The following is a 15081-nucleotide window of genomic DNA, read 5'->3' on the forward strand; positions in this document are numbered from 1 at the left end:
ACCACAAGAACTCAAAAAAACCTGAAAGCATTCTTTCATTTAACTAAGCATGTTGGCCAAAGGCTCCGTGAGATGTTTCATTCTGTGCCATCAAGAACAAGAGAAACTGCTACCACCTTTGGAAAATGACTATCTTGTCAATTTAGCTGTTTCACATTAAATGCTATTTGATTATTATAAAAGGAACAACACTGGCAAGTCTTTAAGTGTTTCAGGGCTGTTTTGGATTTATACATAAGAATCTTGATTTATATGACAATTTCCAAAAGTTCCATATGAAAACAAAGCAAAAATGGAGAAAAGAATGCTAAACTAGCAAAATAAGATTACAGCGTGTACCTTAAGATCATGTTCTAATACAAGAATGGCAGGATGGCTAACTCTCCCAAGCTACCATGGACAGGCCCCTTATTTCCATCTCTAATAATGGAAAAGAAATAAGAAGGGGTGATAATGCCTTTGGGAACAAAGTAACCAACCATTAACATCCATACTATTAATGTTTGAACCAATAACAACTGAAAGAAGCCTGAAAAGAAAACTAGGCTAATGTAAGCATTGTTATTGTTTTGGTGGGATTACTATATTTAAAAGAAAACAAACAAACAAACAAAAGCACTAAAGATATAAAGAGCATGACCTTTAGAGCCAGACTGCTTCAGCGAGAATCCTAATTGTTCAATTTACAAGCTACACATTAGGCATTTACATCAATTAAATGGCTTCATAGACTTGTTGAGCAGATTAAATTTATGCAACGTGCCTGTAGTTGAGCTGGGCAAATGATAAATTTCAGCAAAACAGCATCAAGAGTAGCTTTGTTTCATGTGAAATACTACTTTTTTAAAGACTTAGTTTTTCTGTTTAGTGAAGCATACTGAAAATATTCCTGTTGGATGAGACTCTATAAAACCAGGTGGAGTAGTTTAAATTTGAATTATGTAAAAAGAAAAACATACACACACACACACACACAAAAAAAAAAAGAAACACACAGAGCACATTCATTATCTGGGCTCCTTACTGTCATAAATGCCTAGGTTTTGGAAGCTCTCACCATCACTAACTTTAGCATTCTGCAGTTTTATATATCCATCTTGCCTAAACTTACTTTCTCAGCACATGAAGCAATAATCAAACAAAGAGACTGTGTGAAATTAAAAGTATAAAAATTGGTGTAGCAGGGCTGGAGAGATGGCTCAGCCGTTAAAGGCTAGGCTCACAGCCAAAAATATAAAAATTGGTGTAGCAGAGATGTACCATCCCAACTCACCTCAACTCCTATTTCTCCTCACCTTTCATACCACAGAGGATTAAGCTGACAGGTGTTTCATTATCTATGGCAAATCCATTGCTGCTTCCTAAGATTGGATGCTCAAAAAGATTTTGACATTGTATGTAGAGTCAGTAACAAAGATTTGATAGTTATATGCCATTCTACACAACATTTTTGGATACATATGTATAAAACACAGTGCAGAGAGTGATATGATATAGGGGGAATGTGTGTGTGTTGCACATTTTTCTTACACTGTTTAGGTACAGTAAGTTAACAGACAATGTGCAAATATGGCAGTTAAGCACTGACGGTTATTTATTCCCTTAATCTTCACTACAGTACAGTAGAACAAAGGAGGCTGACAGAAATACTTCAGTTTGCAGCTAGTGAGTAACCAAATCTGAGCCCAGAGATGTTGGCTCCAGTCAACAGGATATACTGTCTCTCATAAGTTAGTGAGTTCAAAACCATTTCCATAGCACAAGTTTACCAAAGAAAGGAAACCCTGACAGGCTGAATTAAAACACTGTCTTGACTTCTTAAGAGATTACCTAGGAACATAGAGTTTATGGTAAGATCTCTTCGTTCAGCATCCTTCTGCCAGTCAGTTGTGAATTCTACCTCAGCATGTCTTCCATCAGTGGTGACATCAATCCGGAGTGTAGTAACCTCAAAATTTTCTTCATGAAGCTACAATTAAAGACAAATTTGTTATCGTTTTAAATTTTAGCACGTATGAGTGTGCATGCGTGTGCCACAGCTAAGGAAAACATGCCCAAGTCCGTTATCTCCTTCCACTATTGGTCTTCTGGGAACTAAATTCAAGATGTCAGGTTGGGCAGCAGGTATCTTTACCTACTGAGCCCCCACAAAGGTTTTTGTTTTCTTTTTAATTTGGTTTTTAGTATCACCAAGTATTTTTAAAAACTTGACTACATCAAGGCAGGATGTTGTGATACCTGCCAATTCCTGTATGTCTTTTAAAGTCTATTAGGTTACACACATAACTTTGTACAAAAACATACAATTCAAAAAAAAAAAAAACCCAAAGAACAGTTTCTTAAAATTACCCACTGTGATTAAGATTAATTTCAGAGACAAACACACAACTGTGAGGAGTGGGGTGGTAGGAAATGCACTCAGTACATTTGACTCCAGTTATTCCACTTTAGAGCAAGCTCTTCTCTGACATACTATTGAACAGCTCCAGTCTGCAGAGAGGCAAAGACCAGTTTCTAGAACACAGACCACTGAGTAGCAGCTGCTGAAATACTGAATCTTCAGGAAAGAGACCTCCAGCTGCAAAGGCTGGTAATAACATGGTGTGAGCAGAACACTGAGAAGGACCTGGACATGGGATGTGGGGAAAAGCACATTTCAAATGCAAGCTCATTTGATTATATCAGTGGTGCACTGCCAAATGACAAATTAGCAATAGTCAAGCACAGAGAGTTTCAATCACACAGGAGCTTAGGACCTCCTCATTAGGAAGTTTGTTCTAGCATTCCACACAGTTTCACATCCTTTTCCAGACACAAAGCTATACCTATAGTTTCATCATAAACTAAGGCTCTTGAGATACAATGACATATGAAAGAAAAGAAATGGACTTGACGTAGGAAACTATGTGAAATTATTATCAGAAACAATATGTTTTTCCTCCCTATACAAAACCAGCATAGACCAAAACTAATCAAAATTTGGGGCACCAGAAACTGTTGATAGTAGATAGAAATGAAACACCACAATGAAAACAGGATTAAGTGGAAATCAACAAGACTTGTCTTTTTCACTATTTAATTTTCAAAATATTATACAACTGTGTAATTGGAGGTTTCTCTGTCCCGCCCCAATCTCGCAGCTGCTTCTAAATCACTCAGAGGCTTAATTGTAATTATAGACTGCTTGGCTGAACAGCTCAGATTTATTACTAACTAGCTCTTACTTTTAATTTAACCCATTTCTATTAATCAATGTTTTGCCACATTTCTTGTGGCTTTGCCTCTGCTCTAATACATCTTGTTCCCCTGTCAGCTGGCTGGCATCTTCCTCTTGGTCTCTCCTCATCCAAGTCCTCAGTTTCATCATTATGCCTAACCTTATCTCATCTGAACATTGGTCAAACAGCTTTTATTATTAACCAATTAGAGGAATACATATTCAGACTACAGAAAGATCATTCCACAGCACAACTGAGCTTATCCCCTGGCACGCGACTCTGTGGAATTCTGATTGCTAATGAAAATTCTTGACATCAGGAGCACTAGCTCACTTCCATAGACTACCAACCACAGGTCACTTTGCTGAAGAATGGAAGCATGGGTAAACAATCTTTTGACGTTTTGACATGACACTGTCATCTGCAAATGTGATGGACTGTATTCATAGTTATCTGGGGTTATCAGGTCCAAGGGGCCCTGCCTGGCCAAATTTCATTAACAGCATCATTCGAATATAATGAGAACAATAGAACATGCTCATTTAAGGAAAACCATTAAGACAAATAAAAAATACTTAAAAGAAACACTTTGTCAAAACAATTTATAACTAATAGCCAATGGAAAATAAAAATTTTCAATCTGAAACAAGAACTGAACACTAAAAGAAATACAGTCCTGTGCCACATAAGGACACTTTAACAAAAGACCTCAGTTTATCATATTATACACATAGTACAGTATTTGTGCACCCAAAAGGGTAACATATAGTCATGTATAGTACATATTTATTATCATAAACAACTATGTTACTAGTTTCTGTATTTACCACACTACATTTATAGTTACTTTATTGTATGTCACATGTCATTCACTTAACAAAGGAAGCATGTTCGAAGAAATTGGTTGATGGGCAATTTCATTAACAATTTAGTTGATTTTAAACTTTACAATAACATTTGAAATATAAGATACAGCTATAAAAATAGTTAATGTCCTATTGTAAATCATATTACTCTTTAAACTTTTTTGTTAACAAGACACAAATTAGAAGAGGAGGTAGTGAGGATCACTGCTGTTCACCCCAAATCTTGGCCCACTGGACAGTTCAGAGTGACACAGATGGAGCTGTTCTCCCCCATGACAAGAGCCGTACCATGTTGCATGTCCTAAAAGACCTGCCTGGATCTGATAAAATATAGTCCCAGAACACAGTTGTAACTAACAGTCATAAATTCATACTCTGAACCTGAATTAACCAAAGTATATGGGCCTGCTGTGAAGGGTGGCAAGGAAATTAACTCACATAAATGAAGAGCATCGTTAAACCTACAAATTAAAAACAAAAACGCCAACAGAGGACTTACTTGGTTTTCCCTCAGAAACTGAAAATGAGTTGAGTGTCAAACTTATATAATACGTAGCTCCAATGGAGGGAGGGGCATGCAAGATTTCAGAGGGCAGGAGGCAATGACTTTTCTATTTATACTTTCTAAAAAGTTGTTATTTTTGAAACCAATTTACACTTTCACTCACCCTGGCAGTGATCGTCCCATGCTTCTCTCCTTTGTTGTTTATCATGCGAACACCAGCTGACTGGAACATCTCCTTCATCTGAGTAGGGGTTGCAGTGGTGGCAAAATCCACATCTTGAGGCTTCACCCCATTTAGTAAATCCCTCACTGCTCCTCCTGCTATTCTTAATTCATGATTCTCTTTGGCAAATAATTCTGAGGAAAGAAGGTCATTTTTTTTTTAACACAACAGGATTGAAGATTAAAGCTCATATAAGCATAAGGTCTTGTCATCTATTACAGGTAGGAGATCACTGAACTGAGCAGTCTTGTATGAGAATGAAAACAATAGTTAGGCAGTGGTGTATATGCCTTTAATCTAGCACTCAGGAGGCAGAGCTGATGTGGGATTCCCCTCTGTATGCTGTAAATACCATTGGTGAATAAAGAAACTGCCTTGGCCTGTTTATAGGGCAGAACTTAGGTGGGCGGGGAAAACTAATCTGAATATCTGAATGCTCAGAGAAAGGAGGCAGAGTCAGAGGAGAAGCCATGTAGCCCCCCGCTGGAGACAGACACCGAAACTTTAGCTGGCAAGCCACAGCCACATGGCGATACACAGATTCTGGGAGAAAGAAGGGCGGAGTCAGGGAGAAACCATGGAGCAGCTGCTGGAGAGAGACATGCTGAAACTTTGCTGGTAGGCCAAGATCTCATGGTGAGGCACACATTAATGGAGATGGGTTAAATTAAGATGTAAGAGTTAGCCAATAATAACCTAGAGCTAACAAGTGTGATTTAACTAATAACAGTTTCTGTGTGATTATTTCGGGGCTAAGCGGATGGGAACTAACTAGTGACCTCCTTCAACATAGAGGCAGGGAGATGTTTGTGAGTTGGAGGTCAGCCTGGTCTACCGATCAAGTTCTAGTACAGTCATAACTACACAGAGAAAATTCTGTCTCAAAAAAACACCAAAAAAAGGTCTGAACATCTGAGATGGTTCCCTACAGTAGACTGCCCCTAAGAACTGTAGAAAGAGAACTTTGAGAATTTCATTCTGATCCAGCAGATAGTACAGAATTCTAAGATGCCTTAAGATCATCACTGTAAGTATGAGTTTCAACAGCAATAAACAATTCTGATTGTTTCTCAGTGGTGTATGTGTACACTTTAGAATGGAAATTATTCTGTCTTTGGGACAAATGTAGAGACAGTAAACTTATGCATGAAACCTAATGATAAATATTAGAGCCAAGAACTCTTAAAAAACAAAACTGCACATATTGTTTGAAACTAATTTGAATCTGTGCTATACAAAGTATAAACATTATCCAAGGCATGCCTTGCACAGTTCTTGAATGACTGCCCCCGCTTTCCAGTCAGTTTTAGTCTGTGTTTTCTAGCCACAAATTAAGATAAATTAGCAAACAATTAGTTTCTACCAATCTAAAAGCTAAGAATGCCAGCAGATAGCAACTCAATCCTATAGAAAAGCTCATTTATTTCATTGCACCTACGTTTCTGATGTACTACACCAATGTATTTTAAACTTGTATTGATTTATGACTGTCTCTGTTCTATAAAACAGTGAAACTGCTTTCATGTTGAAACACGGAATTTGAGGTAACCTAAATTTGTCTTCCTGGGCTATAGACACTCACATGGCTCCCCTTACGATGAAAGTTGTGGTTTATAAGTTTAAAGAATAACATCTTTTTCCTGAAAACAGACAATCTTCTTCAGATCCCACTTCCTAAACTCTCTCCAAAAAAACTAATCCAGGTCCCAATATTGCAAAGTCAGTTTGAAAATGCTCTGTTGCAAGGTCACTGGCATCTCCATAGGTAGTAGTCTTCCTTTACTGCAAGAAGCAGCTTGGTGTGTCCTTGGGGATCATGCATTCAGCTAAACCCAGCCCTAATCACTCCCAACTCAAATAGAATCCTCAACTTATTTTCCTCCCATACTCTTCTTACACCTTAGATTTTAAACAATCGTGTCTAAAATAAACGTGGACTGATTCTACTTCCATAAGCCCTCCCCAATAAGGGTTTTGCTCCCTTAATTTCCAATCGAGTCTCTCAACCAAATACCCCTGTAAAATGTAAAAATCATGTTCACAACTGTTCTAACACTAATGGAGAGGTCCATGTCCCAAACAATTGAAAAACTGTCCAAGCTGCAATCTGTTTCCTTTAACACTTAAAGCAGGCCTCTAAAATCTGGGCTTTTTCAGGGCTCTCCAGTGTCTTCATAGATCTCCTTGCTCCAATGCCAAGTCCCTTAAATCCAGCCTCCATAGTTGGATTACTCAAAAGCACCAGAGTAAATTACACTAGGCAACTCCTCCTAAAGATTTGCACTGCAATGTCCAAATTCTCTAGCACAATACACAATGGCTCCCATATCTAACTTCTATCTCATCTCTCTCTAATCTCTGCCTCACACTTTACCTACACCACTCTCTGCAGTTTACTTTCAACTCTGTTTGCACTGAGCGCTTCACTACAAGCACTTTTCCACGTTGGTCAATCCAGCTCATTGGCCAATGGTCCAACTTCTCGTCCGGTAACACCAACTAGGAAAGACACTACTTATAGAGAGCAGTGAAATGGGCTTTAAGGGTGTGACCCCTGAGAAGCTATGCTCTACAACTAGGAATCAATGGGCAGCACAAATTGGAGTTGATTGGTTATTTAAAAAAAAAAAAAAAGGCAGCGAGGGAAGGAACTAGAGGAGTTAGACTATAATACTTAACATCGTAAGTATTGTTTTATTTAAGGGAGGGGCAATAGAGACTGGGAAAACTAGGGGCTGTGAGACACATGAGAAAAGAACAGGTTCAATCAACCTATATTAGAGCTGTTAGGACTGCAGTGCCCAAGCAGCTGATCGCCACTTATGGTTACTGAACATTTGAAATGTGTGAATCTGAATAGAGACGTGTTATATGTGCTAGATACAGCCTAACATGCATAAATGTGACAAGAATAATCATTTTCACAAAAATCATACTCCTATGATAGCTTGTTAGTTACAGAAGGTTAAATATAATGGAGAACTCTTAATTTCACTCATTTCTTTCTAGTTTTATAATGTAACTAGAAAAGGTTATCACATGCAGGTTTATATATTTCTATTGGAGAGCAAATTTCTAGGATTTTCCATTCCGATTAAATCACTGTGAATACAGCATTGTAAACTTGTATTTAAACCCTCTACTTCCACTAAAGAACTTAAAAGGACGTTCTCCTCGGTAGGTACCCATATCTCATGTGAAGAATAAAAAGCAGTTTTGGGAACAGCATAATAATTTAAAACCAATGGTTCCCTGGTTTGTTCAACAGAATTAGTCTGCAGAGTTAAAACAAAAGCAAACAGATGTTCTTCCTTATGAGTCAGTGGGATGTAGGATAGAATCCTAGCTTTTATGGTTTGAAAGTACTTCAAGGGCCTGTGAGATGTCTGAGTGGGTAAGAGTACCATCAAGTCTAATATCCTGAGTTGCATTCCTGGAACACACATGGTGGAGACTACTGACTTCTACAAGTAGAATTCTGACCTCAACACAGAACATGCATTCTGCTCATCCCAATAATAAAGAGGCACCTCAAGTGCATCCTAGGTGTTTTACACACCCACACAACTCAGTGTATTCCTGAAAGCCATTCTTAGCATACCCCAAGCTTTAAATCGCAGCTGTGGGCTGCATCAACGTCATTTGCTCACTTTACAGACCAATACTGACATAACTGTAGCAACAGCCATTTTCTGTCTGCCTCCCAGACAAGCTTTACAGGTGCTCACACAGAAAAAGAGGACATAATTTTTAGTTCCTTCCGTTCTCTCAGAAAGCAATTATACAAAGGAAGAGACTGTAACTTCACTGTTTACAAACTGCATGACATCAGACTCTGCAAATTTAAAATCCAACTCCTTCAGTTAGTTATTTGGGAAACAGAAGAGGAACTTCACTTCCTAATTAGGTGTTTCCTCTTCTATACACACATCTAGAGGTGTTGGGTCTCATGATGGGTAAATGGGATTTCTTAGAAACATAGAAGAGCTGTGCTTTATGCTACAGTCAAATCCCCATATCTAGTGATCAGGTTTATGATTTTCAGTTTATCCCAAGCAGGCCTTTCTTTCATTAGCCCCAAAATAACTATCTCAAAATCGGGCAAAAGATGTTTCCCCTTTATTTGTGGTGAACAATTCCAAAGCACAGAAGGCTACCTTCACCTCTCACCTGTCAGGCTCTTCAAGCCTTCCGTGAAAAGTGACTGGAATTCTGGAGACTGCAACTTCATTGTAAATAGGTGTCGCTTTAGAAGGCACAATCTACTCCAACTACAGTTCAGGACCTGCCTGTGCCAAAGAAACAGGCGCCTCTGCATCTGGAGACAGTCACCAACCACGCATCTACAAAGGCAAACACACGGGCACGCCAAATTAAACTTCAAAATGAAGGCAAACAAATACTGTCAGGCAAGTCAACTAGCAAAATCCTTTCTGGATAAGAACCTGGAAGTGACCCTTTAAGGAATACTAAACCTCTCGGATGGCAGCTACCCAGTTCTGTACTCCTCACACGTTTACTATATCGGAAGCAGGAGGGGAAGAGAGTCCCCGAAAATGAAATATTAGACCGGCAGGAATAATTGGTCTCCAAAACAGATCAGTTACACGTGCTCATCACCCTCCTTCCCCACCCAACGCCGACCTCAGGGTCACTGCCTCCAAAGTTGGATGGTGGCGGGGTTGCCTCGGCGGGCCGTAGCTCTTCAAGGAGCCCGAGGAAATTGACGCGCCCCGGAACAGGCACGCTGGAGCAGGCCACGTGTGTCTGAAACGCCTGCTTTCGCTCCTAACTCAACTCTGAAACCCGCCGGGCACCGGCTCCGGCCGCCCACGGCTCGGTGAAGAGACCGGGCGACACGAAGAGGGGGAGCAGCTTCGACCTCCCGCTATCCCCCCAAGGGATTTCGGATGCACGCGGTACCGGCGGAGTCGCCTGGGTCCCTTACGAACGAAGCATTCCCACACCGAGGGCCTCTGACCCGCCCCCCTCCCCGCCACACGCGCACTTCCGGGTCGCGGCGCAGTGACGTCGAACGTACTGAGGCACCGCAGCAAATGAGTCGCCACGAGAGGTTCCTCCCACTTCCTCCGGGAGGGCCAGCCTTTCCGAGTGGCGCCGGCTCCTCCTGCGCCTGCGCGCAAGACTGGCAGCGTCTTGGGGCCTTTGAACAGTGAAAATAAGCAACGGGTGCTTTTCTGTGCTTGAAACCCCGAACACGCTTTATCTGAACAGTTACCAACTTTGCGTGACCGTTGCTACCTGGTTTAGAGGCTTCGCCAGGCAACGCGAAGGACTTGGATTTGATTAAGTCCTTTGCAAAGTGGAGAGAGTGGGAAAACAGGTCTGAGACTTAAAATTTCTTCATCTTTCTAAAAGATTTCCTTGATAAATGAGAACTCTTTAATGTTTCGGTGTTTCCTGTCACCCGGCCCCTTATCTTCAGGGAACTTGGGTATCTACATTTCGAAACGACAGACTGCCTGTCCCACTCCGAGATCCAGAGACACAGTGGTGACTGAATCCAAAGCCTACAGGAAGCTAAGTTCAGAATCCTCGACTTTGTCCCAGAAGAGTAAGCTGATAATATTAGGATAAATCTATAAAAACAGATAACTTCACTGAGGTAAGATAACGTCTAATAGGGCAAACTCCCATCTCCAAAATAATAAACAAGTAACAAAAATAAAATATTAACAAACTGAATCCCAAAACAACATATACAAAAACTCATGCTTGTAAGCTTGAGTTTATTGTAAGGCAAGGAATGCTAGCTAGAGTTAATTCAGAAACCAGTTGAGATAACTCATTGTACTAACAAACCCTAAAAAAGGAGCCATAGACACTAGACACACTAAAAAGTTCTCTTAGCTTTTATACACTCACTTAGAAAATTAAGATTAAAAGGGACTTTCTCAGTAAAGTAAAAGGCACCTGTGTAAAAATCCACAACTCACAGTCCAGCTGGCCTTGGTGAGCTCCCAATAGATAGGTCCGACTGTCTCAGTGGGTGGGTGCACCCCTCGTGGTCCTGACTTCGTTGTACATGTTCTCCCTCCTTCTGCTCCTCATTAGGACCTTGGGAGCTCAGTCTGGTGCTCCAGTGTGGGTCTCTGTCTCTATCTCCATCCATCGCTAGATGAAGGTTCTATGGTGATATGCAAGATATTCATCAGTATGGCTATAGGATAGATTCATTTCAGGTTCCCTATCCTCAGGTGCCCACGGAACTAACTGGGGACATTGCCCTGGGCATCTGGTAGCCACCCCAAGTTCAAGTCTCTTGCCAACCCTTAGGTGGTTCCCTTAACTAAGATATGAGTTTCCCTGCTCCCCTATCCAACCTTCCTATATCCCCAATCATCCCGTTTCCCCAAGTTCCCCTCATCCTCTCCTTCACACTTTTCTCTCTCCATCTCCCCTTACCCCCATCCCACCCTACCCCCAAGATTCCAATTTTTTGCCCGGCACTCTTGTCTACTTCCCATAGCCAGGAGGATAACTATATGTTTTTCCTTGGGTTTGCCCTCTTGTTTAGCTTCTTTAGGACCACATATTATAGACTCAGAGGCCCCCTATCCATAGCTAGAAACCAATTATGAGTGAGTACATCCCATGATCTTCTTTTTGGGTCTGGGTTACCTCACTCAGGATAGGACTGTGACTGAAAAAGCATGGGATAAAACCGGATTCTCTGAACATGGCGGACAATGAGAGCTGACAAGAGGCCAAGGACAATGGCACGGGGTGTTGATCCTACTTCAGGTTCTGGCTTTGTGGGAGCCTAGACAGTTTGGATGTTCAACTTCCTAAATCTGGATGGAGGGGGGAGGACCTTGGACTTTCCACAGGGCAGGGAACCCTGACTGCTCCTGGGACTGGAGAGGGAGGAGAAGAGGAGTGGAGAGAGGGGGAGAGGGGCGGGAGGAGGGGGAGGGAAATGGGAGGCGGGGAGGAGGCGGAAAATTTTTTTTTCAATAAAAAAAAAAAAGAAAAAGAAAAAAAATCCACAACTCACATCAGACTGAGTAAAATTTGGATCACGTCTCCCTTAATATTTGGAACATAGCTAGCAGTTATTCAGTATAACTTCTTATTTCCAACATTTGACTAGTTCATCATCAGTTAACAGAAAGCAAGAAAAAAAAAACAGTTCAATTCTTGTATACAAGAGACCTTAAGATTTCCATCAGGAAACTCCTGCAAATGATAAATGCTTGAAGCAAAGTGATAGAGTATAGAACTAACACTTAAGAAAAGACATGTTCCTATATATCATTTACGTGAAGAGATCATGAAAACATTCCCATTCAAAGTTACTTCTAAAATATCTAGAATATTTTAGACAAGAATTTTGGGTTAATTTAAGTTGGAAGAGCTGATTAATAATAAGCCTGAGCTGATAGACCAAACAATTTATAATTAATATAATCACATCTGTGTTTCTTTGGGACTAAAGGGCTGAAGGGACTGGGTGGGACAAAAACTTCAGTCTGCACTTCTCCCCCCAAATAATGTTTCCTTTTATTTCCGTTTTGAAGTCAAGACATTTTTAAAAAATATATAGGTTGGCTTAATCCAACAGTTTTCACAATCCAATGTGTTTTAGCAGTTGCTGTTCCTTCATTAGCAATCAGAAACTCTAAAGCCAACACAATTATATGTATGTATGTATGTATGTATATATATATATATATATATATATATATAATATATATATATTCCAGACTCACTGTGTTTTTCCATCTTTACATAGCTTTTTATTTATTTTCATTTTGTTACATTATTTCTTTTTTAGGACTTTATTTTATTACTTTTAAACTATTTTAATCTATGACTGTATATACCCTTTCTCTTCTCTCTCCCAAGCCTAGGTCTATTTTTAAACACACTGTAACCTGTTTGTAGGTTTCTTTCATCTGGATCTGTCTCTACTGAAAAACTGTATTGTTTTTGGATTGCATGAGTTGACTCTTAAATGGCACAACTCAGTTTAGCATGTGAGTTGGTGAATGGCATTGGTGAATGACTCCTTCCCCTTGCTGCCTGAGAGCTTAGCCTCATGGTGCAGGCTGCACCAGCAGGAGCCATTTTACCACCCCAGCTCTGGAAGTTGTTGGGTCCTCACTGTAACCAAGTAGCAAGAAGCCTGCTGCTCATAAACCTCATTTAAGTGTTTGATAAAAGAGCCGTGCCTGTGTTTACTGTAGCCATGCCTCTCTTTGTCACTAGTATCAAGCCTACCCAAGAAAAGGCAATTATCAGGAAGTCGTGTTTGGCTCTACTTTTGTGTGCTTAGACTCTTTTTTTAAAAAACTTTGTTAGGTCTTATATGAAAATTCTAGCCCCATGTGGTGTAGGAGGTTCTTCTGTTCATGTATTGCTTTCCAATAATGAATAAAGAAACTGCTTTGGGCCTGATGGGGCAGAACTTAGGTAAGTGGAGAAGACAGAACTGAATGCAGGGAAGAAGGGCAGATTGAGAGACGCCATGGATCTTCTGCCTGAGATGGATGCCAGTTAGAATCTTGCCAGTAAGCCAAAGTCACATGGTGATACACAGATTATTTCCTTTGTTATGATAAAGGATAAAATAGATATAAATATTGTAACTGTAATTCTTGCTTGATAACTGTTTTGTTATATGTAATCTTACTATGTTAAAGTTAAAGCCTTTCTTTTTTGTTTAAACAGAAAAAGGGGAAATGATGTGGGAGTGATTTCTTTCTAATCTGTTGCTTTCATTGGTTAGTTAATAAAGAAACTGCCTAGGCCCATTTGATAGGCCAACCCTTACGTGGGTGGAGTAAACAGAACAGAATGCTGGAAGAAAGAAGTTGAGTCAGTGAGTCGCCATGATTCTCCCACTCCAGACAGATGCAGGATAAGATTTTTCCTGGTAAGCCAGCTCGTGGTGCTACACAGAATATTAGAAATGGATTAGATCAATATGTAAGAGCTAGCCAATAAGAGGCTGAAACTAATGGGCCAGGCAGTGTTCAAAAAAATACCGTTTCCGTGTAATTATTTCGGGTATAAAGTTAGCCCTGCGGGAGCCGGGTGGCAGGAAGCAGCCCGCTGCCGCCCCTTCAACAGTCTCAGGTGGAGGATCCATGGCTTCTCTCTGACTCTGCTTTTTTCCTCCCAGAATTCAGTTCTCTCTTCTCCACCTACCTAAGTTCTGACCTGTCGGGCCAAGGCAGTTTCTTTATTCACTAACCAATACAAGTAACACATAGAAAGAAGGTCCTCCTACACCAGGTGGGGGGCATGGTTTAGCCATTAGGGAAGTTAGAGTGTTCTATGGACAGAACTTGACAGTTGAAAGTCCTCAAGGGAAGGGCCTGGCCACGTGTGTGACTCTAGGGGCTTACACTTAATACATACCATTCATAAGGGAAATGAAAACTCCACTTTCAGAAGTGTATGGGGAAAGGGGTCAAGGAAAAACATACTGCCCCTGACTAGATCTGAGACCTGGGCCAAGGAAAAGCACCCTGAACACCCTGAACCTGACTTAACCACAAGACCAGGACTTGAAATCTCACAAATTTTTGAGCTGACCCCAGAGTCAGGCTGTAGAATTCCACATATTTCTGAGCACAGAATCCCACTAATCCCTGAGGTCCCTGAGCTTGAAATGCTGCCAATCCCTGGGCATGAAATTGTACCAATCCCTGAGCTTGCCCCAGAATCAGACCACAAAAATCCTCCAGTCAGTCCCAAGCTACCCTGGAAAGCCACACACCAATTCAAGAAACCCTGTGTAAGTTCTGTACTCTGTCCAGTTCGCTGCTATTTTTTTTCTGAGGCAACTGCCCTCCTGGATTCTTCTTTCCCAATAAATCTCTTGAATGAGGTTTGTTGTGCAGTGTGACACTTTCCCTGGAGCCGAGCCCAGCTGTAACAACTTTCACCAAACTGGAGCAGAACAGATTTGTAACACCTTCATGGAGAAACTTTCCCCTAGAGGAGCAGAGTTATTACATTCCTAGGGACCAGACCAGAGCTGTAACACTTCTCCAGAGCAGAGCAGAGGAGAGTTGTAGCAACTTCTCTGGGAAAACCCCAATCTGCCTGAGCAGAGTTGTTACGTTTGCATTGGGGAACCCTTTTCCTGGAGCATAGCTGTAAGCTGTCAAGCTTACAGTGACTTTGCTGTATCCTAGGCTCCTAACTGCCAGGTTACCTTTCCATCTGAGCTGTAATGCTTACAAGAACTGGTATTTAACACAAAACAGCACAGGAAGAATTCTCTCTGGGTATGTA

At 40.8% G+C, this 15081-nt stretch overlaps 1 protein-coding gene across 3 annotated transcripts in view; it reads right to left on the bottom strand.

Annotated features, from left to right (window-relative positions):
- Trnt1 (tRNA nucleotidyl transferase 1) overlaps positions 1 to 9802 on the bottom strand; it is a 17884-nt gene extending 8082 nt beyond the window's left edge. The window contains exons 1-4 of one of the 3 annotated variants that reach the window (XM_057763281.1): positions 9736 to 9802; positions 8983 to 9155; positions 4753 to 4946; positions 1831 to 1969 (exon numbers count right to left, since the gene is read on the bottom strand). In XM_057763281.1, coding sequence (XP_057619264.1) covers positions 1831 to 1969; positions 4753 to 4946; positions 8983 to 9130 — 481 coding nt within the window. In that variant the 5' untranslated portion in view covers positions 9131 to 9155; positions 9736 to 9802. Of the gene's footprint in view, positions 1 to 1830; positions 1970 to 4752; positions 4947 to 8982; positions 9156 to 9456 lie in introns of all 3 variants that reach the window. The other 2 variants (XM_057763287.1, XM_057763273.1) reach the window with 2 other exon arrangements.
- Positions 9803 to 15081: the final 5279 nt, after the last annotated feature.

This window comes from Chionomys nivalis, chromosome 1, assembly GCF_950005125.1.
Source record: "Chionomys nivalis chromosome 1, mChiNiv1.1, whole genome shotgun sequence".
Lineage (NCBI taxonomy): Eukaryota > Metazoa > Chordata > Mammalia > Rodentia > Cricetidae > Chionomys > Chionomys nivalis.